The following is a 14196-nucleotide window of genomic DNA, read 5'->3' on the forward strand; positions in this document are numbered from 1 at the left end:
AAGAAGGCTTGTCATAGGACAAACGTCAGTTGTAGGTTGCCCTTTTTCTTAAAAATCCCTCATCTTTATTCTGTCTGCCACATGTTTCTGGCAATGTGGCGCATACTGCTTGACAAATGTTACTTGTTATAATACAGAAGCTGTTAATTGACCGTGTATAACGAACGCTCATCAATGCTCATATTTCTGAATAAACAGGAACGCTTTGGTGGTAAAGTACAAATTGCTTTAAATTAAGTACAATTTGTAGAGTAAATATTTAACTAGCTCATTTTTCTGTTTCTTTTTTTATTTGAGAATTCTCTGATGACAGGACCTTTGATTTTATGATTAAATTGAATAATTGTGCACTTATCGCGATGACTCTGAGGAACAATTTATTATAACAGGCTGCAGGCTCTATGCAAATGGGAAATTAATCAGAAATTTGATGGAAAATGAAAACTATTCCATGTGCAGATGCATAACATCAGGGTCAGCGGAAGTTATCCTGACGAGAATCAAAGCGGAAGTCCCGAACTGGAAGAGAAAGAAGAGCACCATGAATATGCGGTCCAAGACTTGCGCCAACTTCCGCCACTCGTCCATGCCCAGCGACTCTCGCCGCCTCTCCTCCATGTGATCTTGGATCTTATCCAAACAGTCTAGTTGCTTCTTAAGTAGAGAGATCACCTCCGTTGATGTGTCGAAATCTAATTTGACGTCCTTGAGGTCGGCCATTTTGTCGCCACTGTGGTCGGAGAGGACTGACGTCATGGCGGTGCGGTACCCGGCGTCTATGGGGCCGTTGTGGTTGGAATCTTCGTCTATGGTCGACCGTCCGGGAAAACCTGGGTTATCATACGCCTTTGCTAACTTCTGCAAAGAATTATTTTTAGACATATTTCGGGTACTAGTATTTAAGTAAATTATATATATAAAACATATTTAACATCTAAAAGCATAATGAAAGCGACACATTGGAAGAGAAAATCTGGTTGTTATATAAGTAAAACCGGTGTCGAGTTAGTGTGAGACAAATTTTCCAAATGCATATTGGCTGTAGTCTTGACTTTTGACAGATTGAATCCTAAAACAATATGGGTTATTCCATGGTCTAGAACAAGTAACCCGTGAGTGAAGTTTCATGGTCCTTAGTCAATCCGATGTCGAGTTATTGTGTGGACAATAGGCGCCATCTACTTAAAAGAGCAACACACCAATGAAGTTTCATGGTCCTAGGTGTTGTGCGGTCTTCGATCCAACGGACCACCAAACCGACCGATATTTGTAAATGTATATGCCCTTTTTTCTTATTATTAAATGTAAAACCAGCATGCTACCTTCATATCATCGCACTTCGTAAGTTTGTCAGTTTTTTTAACAAGAAGGATCCTGCCGAAACAATCGAGGAAGACGAGTCGCACCCAGGGCGGCAACCGCTTCCCGAACTGCCCCTTGAAGTGCAGATTTAGTACCGTGACCGTCATCAGGCACGACAGAGACACCAGACCCATTGCGCACGCGAAATACACGCCTGGATATGGATTGAATAGTTTTGGTGCGCTAAATTAAAATGCTAAGATTATTAAGTGAGAACAAAACAGGGTGAAATGTTTAAAATGCAATATAGCAATTTTTTTTATGGAGTTCAATACGTTGATCATAGTCAAATTGTACCAGGCTTTATCCTGTCATATAGATGTGATAAAACATTGACCTATGTAAGGGAAGGTCTCCGAGTCCGCCGGCATGGTCTCCGACACCACGAGTAGAAAGACAGCCAGGGAGAGGAGCACAGTGATCTCAAGGGAGACCTTCTCTCCAGCGTCCGGCGGCAACAGGAAGCCGAGGAACGCCATCGTGGAGATGAGCGTGCACGGAAATATCAGGTTCAGCACATAAAATAGCGGCTTCCGGCGCATCTGCACATAGAACCTAACGTCGGGGTACGGCTCCGGGCAACACTGGTATATGATCTCCTTCCGCTCAGTTGGTACACCTTAAGCACGGACGAAACATGCAGTATTGTTGATTCTTAACGAAATAACAATGTGTCACGTACAACTTATTTTACCATCAATGGTCTATCAATGTGATAAAACAAGAGAGCCCAAAGGGACTCAGATCGCTCACCTGGTCCATGTAGCTCAAGCCAGGGCATTTATAGGGTGTTTACAAGATCTCCCCATGGTTTGGGCTATTGTCCTACGTTTTCACTCGACAAAACATATACATGTACTAATATCCAAACTTGACCTGTATTTGATAAAAGCAATCGTGTTCATGCTTCGATTGAATTTTAACCTTTTATATACTTCACCATATTATTATGATGATTGGAATTGGGATGGGTGCTAGAGTGTAAACATATTGAAAAAAGCATTCTCGGAAAAGTCAAGGACAATTTCTCCATTTCTTTAAATGAAGGGCACACAACTGAAGACCTACTTTTCCCAGTTCGCCCATTATCAAACTATACCGATATAAAGTACGAAACAGAACAGAACCTATAACTTATTCAGACTTGTACAAGGTACATCGTCTTCGTAACTGTAAAAACTATAGGATTGGTGAAGGAATGAAAGTGCTAGATTATAAACAGTTCAAATATGTGGGGTTTCTTTTGCATAAATTAAGCGCACTTGACTCCTGAACTTCTTATCCGATTTGGCCTATAATATTATTTGACCGTGATCAAATGGTCAAACATATAATTTCAAATATTTTAGGGTTTGTGAATACATGAAGTTGTAGATATTAAACAAAGTAAAATATGTGTTTCTTACAAACTAAAGGTACATAACTCTTTTGTTCAGATTTGGCTCATAATCGAAATTCGCCCAGAACTTATGGTCGTACATTTTATTCTAAATATAATTAGAGATTATGGAGAAATGAAAGTGAGAGTGAAAAAAAATCAAGATTTAATATGCCATTTGTTTCAAATTCAAAGGCACATAACTCTTGACTTTCTAATATATCCCCCCCTTATTAAAATAAAATAATAATAAAATAAATAAATAATGCCATGGTCATACATATTACATCTTAATATAATTAGAATCGGTGAATTATTGAAGGTGTCGTTGTAAACAATGTTAGATATGGCATGCTTTTTTAAAATAAATAAAGAGCTCTAATTCTAAGGGTCAGTTTTACCAATACACAAACTTGACCGAGATCTGAAGGTCATACATTTCCATTCTTAATTCGTGAATGACTGAAGGTGCAATAGTGATAAGAAAGTAAAATATAACTGTTGATCGTCTGTTCAGACATAGCCCACTATCAAACTTCACCGAGAATCCATTGTTTCCGAGTATGAATAACATTGGCTCAGATATATCGATGCTAGAACATTAACACACTTATTGTTGACGGCTGGCGACGAGCAACGGAAAAACGATGATCACAAATGTTCTCCTTTGACCTTTACGTGGTTCAAGTGAAACAAAAATGAATGAACACTTCGACTAAATTAATATCTTTCGTTTAAACAAAAGTACATATACCTATAATATCCCATTCGCCGTTAGCTACAAACGAAGAGGTGTCGGCCGCCGGTTTTTTTCCTGTCAAGTTGAGATCCCAGCCATGGTATGACCATGAACCAAACTGCAGTTTACCTGAAATAGGATGAATTCAGCATTTAAATCTGTAAACTTCTTCGCTACTCGATGTAAGTATGTATCACACTTCTTTCACGTTTTTGATTCACAAATACATTAGTATTAGTTATTAGACGCACGTACGTACGCACGCACGCACGCACGCACGCACGCTCATACACACGTACACACGTACGCACGCACGCACGTATGTACGCACACACGCACGCACGCACACATATACTTATGGTTAACACTGTATAGAACAGTTAAATGCATTAATATTGAAGCTTAAAGAAAATCAAAGAGCTGAAAGTACTGATGGACTAGTGCTACTAGGGCTAACTGGAGGAGCGGGGAACCCTCCGTAGAATTGTTTTGAATTTTGAACGCCCCACATAGAGACTAATAACAATTTATGTACACGTCCAATGATCCCAAATAATCCTTTTTATATGAGATCGATTTGGATGTTAGTTTGGCTCGCACATGTATATCACGGAAATAATATGAACATGTATTCTGCTGATTACGTTTCAGAGTACGTTTGAATACCGTACGTACTGCTTATTATCACACTACTCAACAAATCGTTGGTTTTAGTAGTTAAAAATCCAAAACATTATCGTTTCCATGGACACAGACCAGAAGACAGCAAATTTCACACTATAACAATAAATGTTTTGGCCGATGGCAAAAAATCGACATATTTGTGCGGTAATTGTCCATTCCGTTACTATTACACAGTCCATACAATCTTTTTGTTGTGTATTACTCCCAGTGTTAACGCATATAATCTGCATTTTTCCCCAATCTGTCTGCGGTCTTCAAATCTGCGACATTCTATTCCTCTGTTACCTGCATTTTAATATGAATCCCACCTGCTAAAATATGATCGTTACGTTTCTTTTCAATGCGGAAATATGCACAGACACTGAAAAAATATGGCGAAAGCTGGGAATGAACCTGTTTTGACAGTTCCCTGCAAATTGTATAACAGCGTCGTGAACGCTCGGTCGTTCATTCAACTGTAACTATAAGGTTATTGCTGGGTATTTGTGACATACGATTTCATTGGAAGAAGAGTTGTCTTTTTCTGCCTCATGCATATGCATTGAAACGAGATTTTGTCATTCAGTTTTACCGAATCAAGTACTATGGTTGCCGAATGATATATAAGTAACACGAAAAGCCTTTAAGGGGTAAGGGTGGTCTAGTGGTATAGGTGTCCGCTTGTTACTCGATATATTATAAGTTAATAAGTGCCCATCCAGTGTCACATTTTACAGGCTTCGTAAAGCTGACACGAGTGAAATGATTTGCGTGTAATAAATGTAAACTATTTAAGTGATAGCATACTGACATAACTGTATGTTTACTATACTCACAGACTTGCGTGTCAAATGGGAAGTAGGTGACGTCCACCTTACAGAGACTACGGATGACGGACGGAAAGTTGTAGTAGACGTCTCCGTTTGGGTATATGTTAGGTCGGTATTGCTGCAGGCCGCCTAGCACATTCTTGGCACTTCCAGGATGTCAGGAAGTGAAAGAGAAGGTGAGATAATTGTCAGGTGATTCTACTTGTCAGTTAAAGGTGTAAGTAATGCGACAACCATGTACAGTTATCAAATTAACCGAGCAATAATCATTATTTGTGGTAATATCCAATTTTGAGAAAATAATTGTTGTGGTATCAATGACCACATTGCGCAATTTAACCCAAACTTTCATTTGAAAAAACATATACCTACTTATCATAGAGCGTGATGTCCGGTACCCAAACTCTATGGTAAGGCACGGCGATGTTCTTGATCCCCGTCTCTGTTGCGTTCCATGTCAACTGACAGTCGTTCCAAACCTTGAAGTAAAAGAAGAACATATACGTAAATTAACCTATAGTGGCCAAACCGTGTATAGGTAGCTGAGTGGGGCCTAGCGTTGTAGAGTTAGGTGACTGGAGCCTAGCGGGATAGAGTTAGATGACTGGGGTCTAGCGGTGTAAGCGGTGTAGAGTTAGGTGACTTGGGTCTAGCGATGTAGAGTAAGATGACTTGGGGGGGGGGGCCGCCTAGCGGTGTAGAGTAAGGTGACGGGGGGGGGGGGGGGGCGCCTAGCGGTGTAGAGTTAGGCGACTGGGGCCTGGCGGGGTAGAGTGAGGCGACTGGGGCCTGGCGGGGTAAAGTGAGGCGAATGGGGCCTGGCGGGGTAGAGTAAGGCGACTGGGGCCTAGTGGTGTAGAATTAGGCGACTGGGGCCTAGTGGTGTAGAGTTAGGTGACTGGGGCTTAGTAATGAAGAGCTAGGCGACTGAGACCTGGTGGGATAGAGTTAGGCGACCGGGGCCTAGTGGTGTAGAGTAAGGCGACTGGGGCCTAGCGGTGTAGAGTTAGGCGACTGGGGCCTAGTGGTGTAGAGTTAGGCTTCTGGGACCTAGTGGTGTAGAGTTAGGCGACTGGGGCCTAGTTTTGTAGAGTAAGGCGACTGGGGCCTAGTGGTGTAGAGTAAGGCGACTGGGGCCAAGTGGTGTAGAGTTAGGTGTAGAGTTAGGCGACTGGGACCCAGTTGCGTAGAGTAAGGAGACTGTGGTCTAGCGGTGTAAGCGGTGTAGAGTAAGGCGACAGGGGCCTAATGGTGTAGAGTTAGGCGACTATTGCCTAGTGGTGTATAGTTAGGAGACTGGGGCCTAGTGGTGTTCGTTAGGAGACTGGGGCTTAGTGGTGTATAGTTAGGCGACTGGGGCCTAGTGGTGTAGAGTTAGGCGACTGGGGCCTAGTGGTGTAGAGGTAGGCGACTGGGACCTAGTGGTGTAGAATTTGGCGACTAGGGCCTAGTGGCGTAGCGCTAGGAGACTGGGGTCTAGCGGCTGATACCTAGTGGTGTGGAGTTAGTCGACTAGGGCCTCGTGGTGTAGAGTTAGGCGACTGGGACCTAGCGGTGTAGAGTAAGGAGACTGGGGCCTAGTGGTGTAGAGTTAGGCGACTTGGGCCTAGTGGTGTAGAGTTAGGTGACTGGGGCTTAGTAATGTAGAGTTAGGCGACTGAGACCTAGTGGTGTAGAGTTAGGCGACCGGGGCCTAGTGGTGTAGAGTTAGGCGACTGGGGCCTAGCGGTGTAGAGTTAGGCGACTGGGGCCTAGTGGTGTAGAGTTAGGCTTCTGGGACCTAGTTGTGTAGAGTTAGGTGACTGGGGCCTAGTTTTGTAGAGTTAGGCGACTGGGGCCTAGTGGTGTAGAGTAAGGCGACTGGGGCCAAGTGGTGTAGAGTTAGGTGTAGAGTTAGGCGACTGGGGCCCAGTGGCGTAGAGTAAGGAGACTGGGGTCTGGCGGTGTAAGCGGTGTAGAGTAAGGCGACAGGGGCCTAGTAGTGTAGAGTTAGGCGACTGTTGCCTAGTGGTGTATAGTTAGGAGACTGGGGCCTAGTGGTGTAGAGTTAGGAGACTGGGGCCTAGTGGTGTATAGTTAGGCGACTGGGGCCTAGTGGTGTAGAGTAAGGCGACTGGGGCCAAATGGTGTAGAGTTAGGTGTAGAGTTAGGCGACTGGGGCCCAGTGGCGTAGAGTAAGGAGACTGGGGTCTGGCGGTGTAAGCGGTGTAGAGTAAGGCGACAGGGGCCTAGTAGTGTAGAGTTAGGCGACTGTTGCCTAGTGGTGTATAGTTAGGAGACTGGGGCCTAGTGGTGTAGAGTTAGGCGACTGTTGCCTAGTGGTGTATAGTTAGGAGACTGGGGCCTAGTGGTGTAGAGTTAGGCGACTGTTGCCTAGTGGTGTATAGTTAGGAGACTGGGGCCTAGTGGTGTAGAGTTAGGCGACTGTTGCCTAGTGGTGTATAGTTAGGAGACTGGGGCCTAGTGGTGTAGAGTTAGGAGACTGTTGCCTAGTGGTGTATAGTTAGGCGACTGGGGCCTAGCGGTGTAGAGTTAGGCGACTGGTGCCTAGTGGTGTAGATGTAGGCGACTGGGGCCTAGTGGTGTAGAATTTGGCGACTAGGGCCTAGTGGCGTAGCGCTAGGGACTGGGGTCTAGCGGTAAAAGCGATGTAGAGTAAGGCGACTTGGGCCTAGTGGTGTAGAGTTAGGCGACTGGGTCCTAGTGGTGTAGAATGAGGCGTCTGGGGCTTAGCGATGTAAAGTTAGGTAAGTTGGGCCCTAGCTGGGTAGATTTAAGCGTGTGAGGGCTTAGCTGTGTAGAGTAAGGCGACTGGGGCCTAGCGGTGTAGAGTTAGGTGACTGGGGCAAAGTGGTGTAGAGTTAGGCGATTGGGGGTTGGTGGTGTAGATTTAGGCGACTAGGGCCTAGTGGTGTAGAGTTAGGCGACTGGGGCCTAGCTGTGTATAGTAAGGCGACTGGGGCCTAGTGGTGTAGACTTAGGAGACTGGGTCTTAGTGGTGTAGAGTTAGGGGACTGGGGCCTAGTGGTGTAGAAGTAGGCGACTGGGGTATAGCTGTGTAGAGTAAGGAGACTGGGGTCTAGAGGTGTAGAGTTAGGAGACTGGGGCCTAGCGGTGTAGAGTTAGACGACTGGGGCCTAACGGTGTAGAGTTGGGCGACTGGGACCTAACGGTGTAGAGTAAGGTGACTGGGGCCTAGTGGTGTAGAGTTAGGAGACTGGGGCCTAGTGGTGTAGAGTTAGGAGACTAGGGTCTAGTGGTGTAGAGTTAGGAAACTAGGGTCTAGTGGTGTAGAGTTTGGCGACAGGGACCTAGTGGTGTAGAGTTAGGAGACTAGGGTCTAGTGGTGTAGAGTTGGGCGACTGGGGCCTAGTGGTGTAGAGTAAGGAGACTGGGGCCTAGTGGTGTAGAGTTAGGAGACTAGGGTCTAGTGGTGTAGAGTTGGGCGACTGGGACCTAGTGGCGTAGAGTTATGACAAGGGGGCCTAGCGTCGTTGAGTTTGGCTTCAGGGGCCTAGTGGTGTAGAGTTAGGAGACTGGGGCCTAGTGGTGTAGAGTTAGAAGATTTCGGCCTAGTGGTGTAGAGTTAGGCGACTGGGGCCTAGTGGCGTAGAGTTATGAGACTGGGGCCTAGCGTCGTTGAGTTTGGCTTCAGGGGCCTAGTGGTGTAGAGTTAGGCGACTGGGGCCTAGTGGTGTAGAGTTAGGCGACTGGGGCCTAGCGGTGTAAAGTAAGGCGAGTGGGACCCTAACGGTGTAGATTAAATTGTGTGAGGGCTAAGCTGTGTAGAGTAAGGTGACTGGGGCTTAGCGGTGTAGAGTTAGGTGACTGAGGCCTAGCTGTGTAGACGACCGGGGCCTAGTGGCGTACAGTTAGGCGATTGGGGTCTAGCTGTGTAAGCGGTGTAGAGTAAGGCGACTGGGGCCAAGTGGTGTAGAATAAGGCGACTGGGGCCTAGTGGTGTAGAGTTAGGCGACTGGGGTCTAGTGGTGTAGAGGTAGGAGACTGGGGTCTAGTGGTGTAGAGTTAGGCGACTGGGGTCTAGTGGTGTAGAGGTAGGAGACAGGGGCCTAGTGGTGTAGAGTTAGGGGACTGGTTGGGGGCCATTATAGCGCTGGGAGACTTAGGCCCACAGGTGAAGAGTTAGGCACTCTAGTGTTGTCGAGATAGAGTAAGGCGATTGGGGCCAAGTGGTTTAGTATCATGCGACTCGGGGGCTAGCATTATAGAGACTTAGGCCTAGCTGTGTAGAGTTAGGCGACCGGGTCCTAGTGGTGTAGTGTAGGGCGAGTTGGGTCCAGTTGTGTAGAATAAGGCGACAAGGAGATTAGCATTATAGAATTAGGAGACTTGGGTCTAGAGGTGTAGAGTTAGGCGACCGCATCCTAGTGGTTTAGTGTAGGGCGAGTTGGGTCCGGTTATGTAGAATTAGATGACGAGGAGACTAGCATTATAGAATTAAGAAACTTGGGCCAAGCTGTGTAGAGTAAGGTGACCGGGTCCTATTCGTGTAGTGTCGGGTGAGTTGGGTCCGGTTGTGTAGAATTCGGCGACGAGGAGACTAGCATTATAGAGTTAGGAGACTTAGGCCTAGCTGTGTAGAGTTAGGCGACCGGGTCCTAGTGGTGTAGTGTCGGGCGAGTTGGGTACGTTTGTGTTGAATTAGGCGACGAGGAGACTAGCATTATAGAGTTAGGAGACTTAGGCCTAGCTGTGTAGAGTAAGGCGACTGAGGCCTACCCATTGAAGAGTTAGACTGACTACTAGGGCCTACCCATTGAAGAGTTAGACTGACTACTGGAGTCTACCCATTGAAGAGTTAGACTGACTGCTGGGGCCTACCCATTGAAGAGTTAGACTGACTACTGGGGCCTACCCATTGAAGAGTTAGACTGACTACTGGGGCCTAGCAGTGCAGAGTTAGACTGACTACTGGGGCCTACCCATTGAAGAGTTAGACTGACTACTGGGGCCTAGCAGTGCAGAGTTAGACTGACTACTGGGGCCTAGCAGTGCAGAGTTAGACAGACCACTGGGGCCTAGCAGTGCAGAGTTAGACTGACCACTGGGGCCTAGCAGTGCAGAGTTAGACTGACTACTGGGGCCTAGCAGTGCAGAGTTAGACTGACCACTGGGGCCTAGCAGTGCAGAGTTAGACTGACCACTGGGGCCTAGCAGTGCAGAGTTAGACTTCTGGGTGTCTAGCAGTATAGAGTGCGGCAACTGAGGACTTATGGTGTAGAATTAGGCGACTGGAGGGGGGAGGGTCGGGGTCTGGCAACATTGAGTTATCAGACTTAGGCCTAGGAAAGTTTATTTGCTATCAGACCACCGACCCATAACACTATACAGACAAACAGAATACATATTATACAATTTTGTGCAACAGTACAATGAATTTCAATGAATTATTTACATGTATAGTAAAATGGTTATTATATGGATAGTGATTTTAGAATATCACTCTTTAAATCGTACTTTTCTTTTATTAAATGCAGTATGCAAATTTGTAGAGACACCTTTAATTGTAGCAACATAAGATGATGACATGAGTTTTCAAAACTTGTTAACGTCAGGATTAATATAATATTTCACGGGTAACAGATCCTCGTAGAAGTCACAAACAAGTAGAAAGTGGTATTTATCTTCAATACATACAAATAGACGTACTTAAAATACATAATCTTCGTTCTGTTGGAACATGTGTAAAAGAAACGTATTAACTTTAATGCATTATTACGTTTAACTCATTTGATTTAAATTACCAAATCAAAAGATTATATTTGTGTACGGATAAAAGATATAAGCATCTGAAGATGGGGCTTTTAACGTGGCCACGGGTTCCTCCGCTAGGTCCCAGTCGCCTAACTCTACACCACAAGTGCGCCATAATACCGCTGATATTATTTTACACAAGAATGCATTGAAATAAATGCGTTTATTCCGTGCATCAAGTGATAAATCTAAATTATGCCGCTTTAATAAAGTGTTGTTGTTTTGTAGAACGTTTGAGACAAATGCCATGTCAGCCATTACAAGACACGCGTGTTTGCAACTGTGTAAACGCATGGGCTTCTTCATAAATTATATTACAGTCAATTTACTAATTTGCACACGAACTAGTATTGATTTCCAGTGTTTCACGATCTGCAACACCATGTATTGGAAGGAGGAATATACAACGTTAGAAATAATTACGTATCTCGAAATAAAACTAAAACTAGTTGAACGTAACCACTATGTGTTCGATAAAGTGACTACGAGAACAAACAGTGCGGTGATATGTAAGCAAGAAAGCAGATCAAGTAGATCCAGCATGTTCTGCAAGTCTCTAAATCGCAAACCATCCAGCTTCAAAACATATAAAGAAGGAAAGTAACCAACGGTCTGAGATGGTATAACCATGTTTTGATTCACTGGCATGCATGTGTTTAAAAAAGTAAACACTGTAACACTGAGTCGTCATACCCGACTTTGGTGTAATTTTCCCTCCAAGTGAAAGCTAGTGGTTAGTTGCAAAAACGCACATCAGCGATATACTATTAACGGATGATCTTATAACGAAACGTTACCGTCATTTCCATGATCGTCAAATTCCTGACTGTTTTTTTTTGTCATTGATTCAATCACAACTTGTAAAAAAAAAATCAAGGCCCGTTAAAAAAGAATAATGATAATAATTTGCCCTGTTTATCGAAACACGCCATACAATTGCGAGAAATGTTTATGTCAATGCCATTCTACCTAAGATTTAACAGGATCGTATTTTCTAAATACTCGTATACATTCTATTCGACTTATTGTAAATACATGAGAAATCCACACGTGCTGTCTCCAGGTCTTGTTTCTCCCAAATGGTTCCAGTGATTGTTATATGTAGATATAATGCTTCTTTGGTTTAAACAATCTTTATTTCAAAATAACATTTACGGTTTCACACCTCATGAGCTCACATTATATTTTATTATAAATGTATCACGACTTTTGTGGCATTCGTATAGGTATTTATTTTTGGAAGAAGATATTATTACTACCTGAATTGTACGAGGAATTCACTCAAGTGTGCTGAACACTAGATGCCAAGGAGCATAGCTCATGTACGACTTATTTAAGCTTCTTTTTTATATGACGAACATTTTAGAAGTATATTGACGTCATCGTAGCACGCCATTTTACTTCTATTGATACTAAAGTTTTGACAATACTATCATAATACTATGGGGCAACTCGTCATCCAATTACTTCACATATTACAATTAGATATAATTCAATAACCTAGAAAATGACAGTAGGCTAGCTCTAGTGGTCGAGTCACAGGGCTTGCGTGGTGTCAAAGTATTGTACTGAAATGGTCTGAGTAGTACATGTATATCATAGCTATAAATCTCAACACCTTGGCAAATAATACAAACACTGCATACTGGGCACTTGTGAGAAAAATAAACATATCAATATTACTGGAGTGATTGTTTATTGTTTTATTGTTATACTGCTGGAGATAACTCACCATTCTGACCCACGTGTTCGTCTCTAGTATCTGCATAGGCTCATTCTGGAAAGCAGAAAAAGCAAAAACAACCGTGAAACATTTCAGAGATATGCCAAATCACAAATGTCATGGTTAAAGAGTTTCTGACACGGAAGCGTTTACGTGATACTTTGTTGTACAATAATAACCCGTTATACATTATAAGCAAACTAAACACGACCTAAAAGCTACATAATTATGAACCATTATATCTATACAATGATTTACTGACCAGTTCCACAATCTGCCGGACGGCGAGTCCGAGTTGAACCTGGACGGCGTCCCGATGGTTACAGCGAGGCAGCACTTCGGGTGAGTAACCCTCGAACAACTCATCCATCAGGTCCTTAAGAGGAATGCACCATGTCGGCGGGACTGGTCGTGTAAATATAAAACAACATACATTCAAATACATATCGACGTAATACAAAATAATGACCCACCCTCCCCAAATAGAATAATGACCGGACTTTTTTTTAAAATAGAACAATGAACAACCCGTAAAGTAAAACGACCAGTAGACGTAGAAAATGACTCAACACACATAGAACACTGGGTTTCATAATTCTATGTAGAAAAGTGAATAAACATATTATATAAATATCATATGGCAGCATGTGTGACATTGATATTGTCAACCCGAGAGCAGAATGTCACCACAGGCGTTATGGGTAATGGGATTATAATAACTGAATTAAACTTATCTTTATTACAACTTTACCTGCTTTATGATAATTGCAACACAACATTCCGGACGCGTATACAGTTCAAATATTAAAACTAAAAGCATATTTATTGTTCGGCGTCTCCATGGGATGAGGTTGAGTTTCTGTTCATGTTCTTAACTATGGTGATACATGTGTGTATCAAAATGTGCAATAGCTCAATCTCATTATATAGAATCAGATCCCCAGTACCCGCTTTACCACGCATTGCTGTGTCAGTTACATTGCGGAATGAAATGAAGTGAACGTCACGATATGATTTTAATGAGATTGGCAATGGCTATGATGTCTAATCAACAGAGGCATGCAATATCGTGCTATATACATGAATAAACATTTCACATAATAAAGCATCAGGTCAAATGACACCATCAGGACGACTTTCATGTGCACATTTGATATGTTTTACTTTTTTAAGAAATACATGTTATTAAAACATACTTTGTTTCTAAGTGATGTTTTCTTTTAATTCAGATTTCTTAGTTTATACTACATGTAGTCTAGTATTGCATTCGAAACTTACAGGGCTACGCTCTATTTTACGTGCAATCACTAGTCTTCTTTCGGGTACATCTAATGAACATTTAACAATGTTCAAGTATTACAGCGTTCAAGGCATTTTGACTTTATTATTATTGCACAGTATAAAAATGGATGCAAAGTCGACATGCTCAAGAACCGTTCAATTTGATATCTGAACACGATTTTCGCACCTACATGTGATAAAAGAATTTTGAGTTGAGAGCATGTGTTTTGCAGTTTTGTTTTCCTATTTCGCAACATCTGAACATTTGTTTTAAGAGTAATGGCAAAAAATTACCTTGCAAAGCCATGTTTCATTGGACATATTCAGTGTGTGTATACCACGCGATAAATTGCGTCATAAATGCTACGTTGGATGGCAATATTTTGCTTCGATTGAGGACTTTAAACAAAGATAACTTTTCTATTTCTTTACCATTTTAAATGAA

The 14196-nt window shown here is 43.1% G+C and overlaps 1 protein-coding gene across 1 annotated transcript; it reads right to left on the minus strand.

Moving 5' to 3' along the window:
* Positions 1-130: 130 nt before the first annotated feature.
* LOC128226335 (neuronal acetylcholine receptor subunit alpha-7-like) lies at positions 131-12840 on the minus strand. Its single transcript, XM_052936217.1, has 8 exons — positions 12733-12840; positions 12480-12524; positions 5345-5451; positions 4979-5118; positions 3495-3608; positions 1700-1981; positions 1323-1516; positions 131-858 (listed from the first exon to the last, which is right to left on the minus strand). Exons 1-8 carry the CDS (start codon positions 12838-12840, stop codon positions 445-447), a joined length of 1404 nt encoding a protein of 467 aa, XP_052792177.1. The 3' UTR covers positions 131-444.
* Positions 12841-14196: the final 1356 nt, after the last annotated feature.

The sequence above is a fragment of the Mya arenaria genome, chromosome 3 (genome assembly GCF_026914265.1).
Source record: "Mya arenaria isolate MELC-2E11 chromosome 3, ASM2691426v1".
In the NCBI taxonomy this organism is placed as follows: domain Eukaryota; kingdom Metazoa; phylum Mollusca; class Bivalvia; order Myida; family Myidae; genus Mya; species Mya arenaria.

Bases quoted from the DNA above. Each gene is read 5' to 3' on its own strand.
- LOC128226335 (XM_052936217.1), bottom strand. From the start codon at position 12,840: ATGGATGAGTTGTTCGAGGGTTACTCACCCGAAGTGCTGCCTCGCTGT. The intron at 12,525-12,732 runs GTCAGTAAATCA...TCTGCTTTCCAG, and splicing joins TCCGGCAGATTGTGGAACTG to AATGAGCCTATGCAGATACT. The intron at 859-1,322 runs GTAGCATGCTGG...AATTCTTTGCAG, and splicing joins CGAAGTGCGATGATATGAAG to AAGTTAGCAAAGGCGTATGA.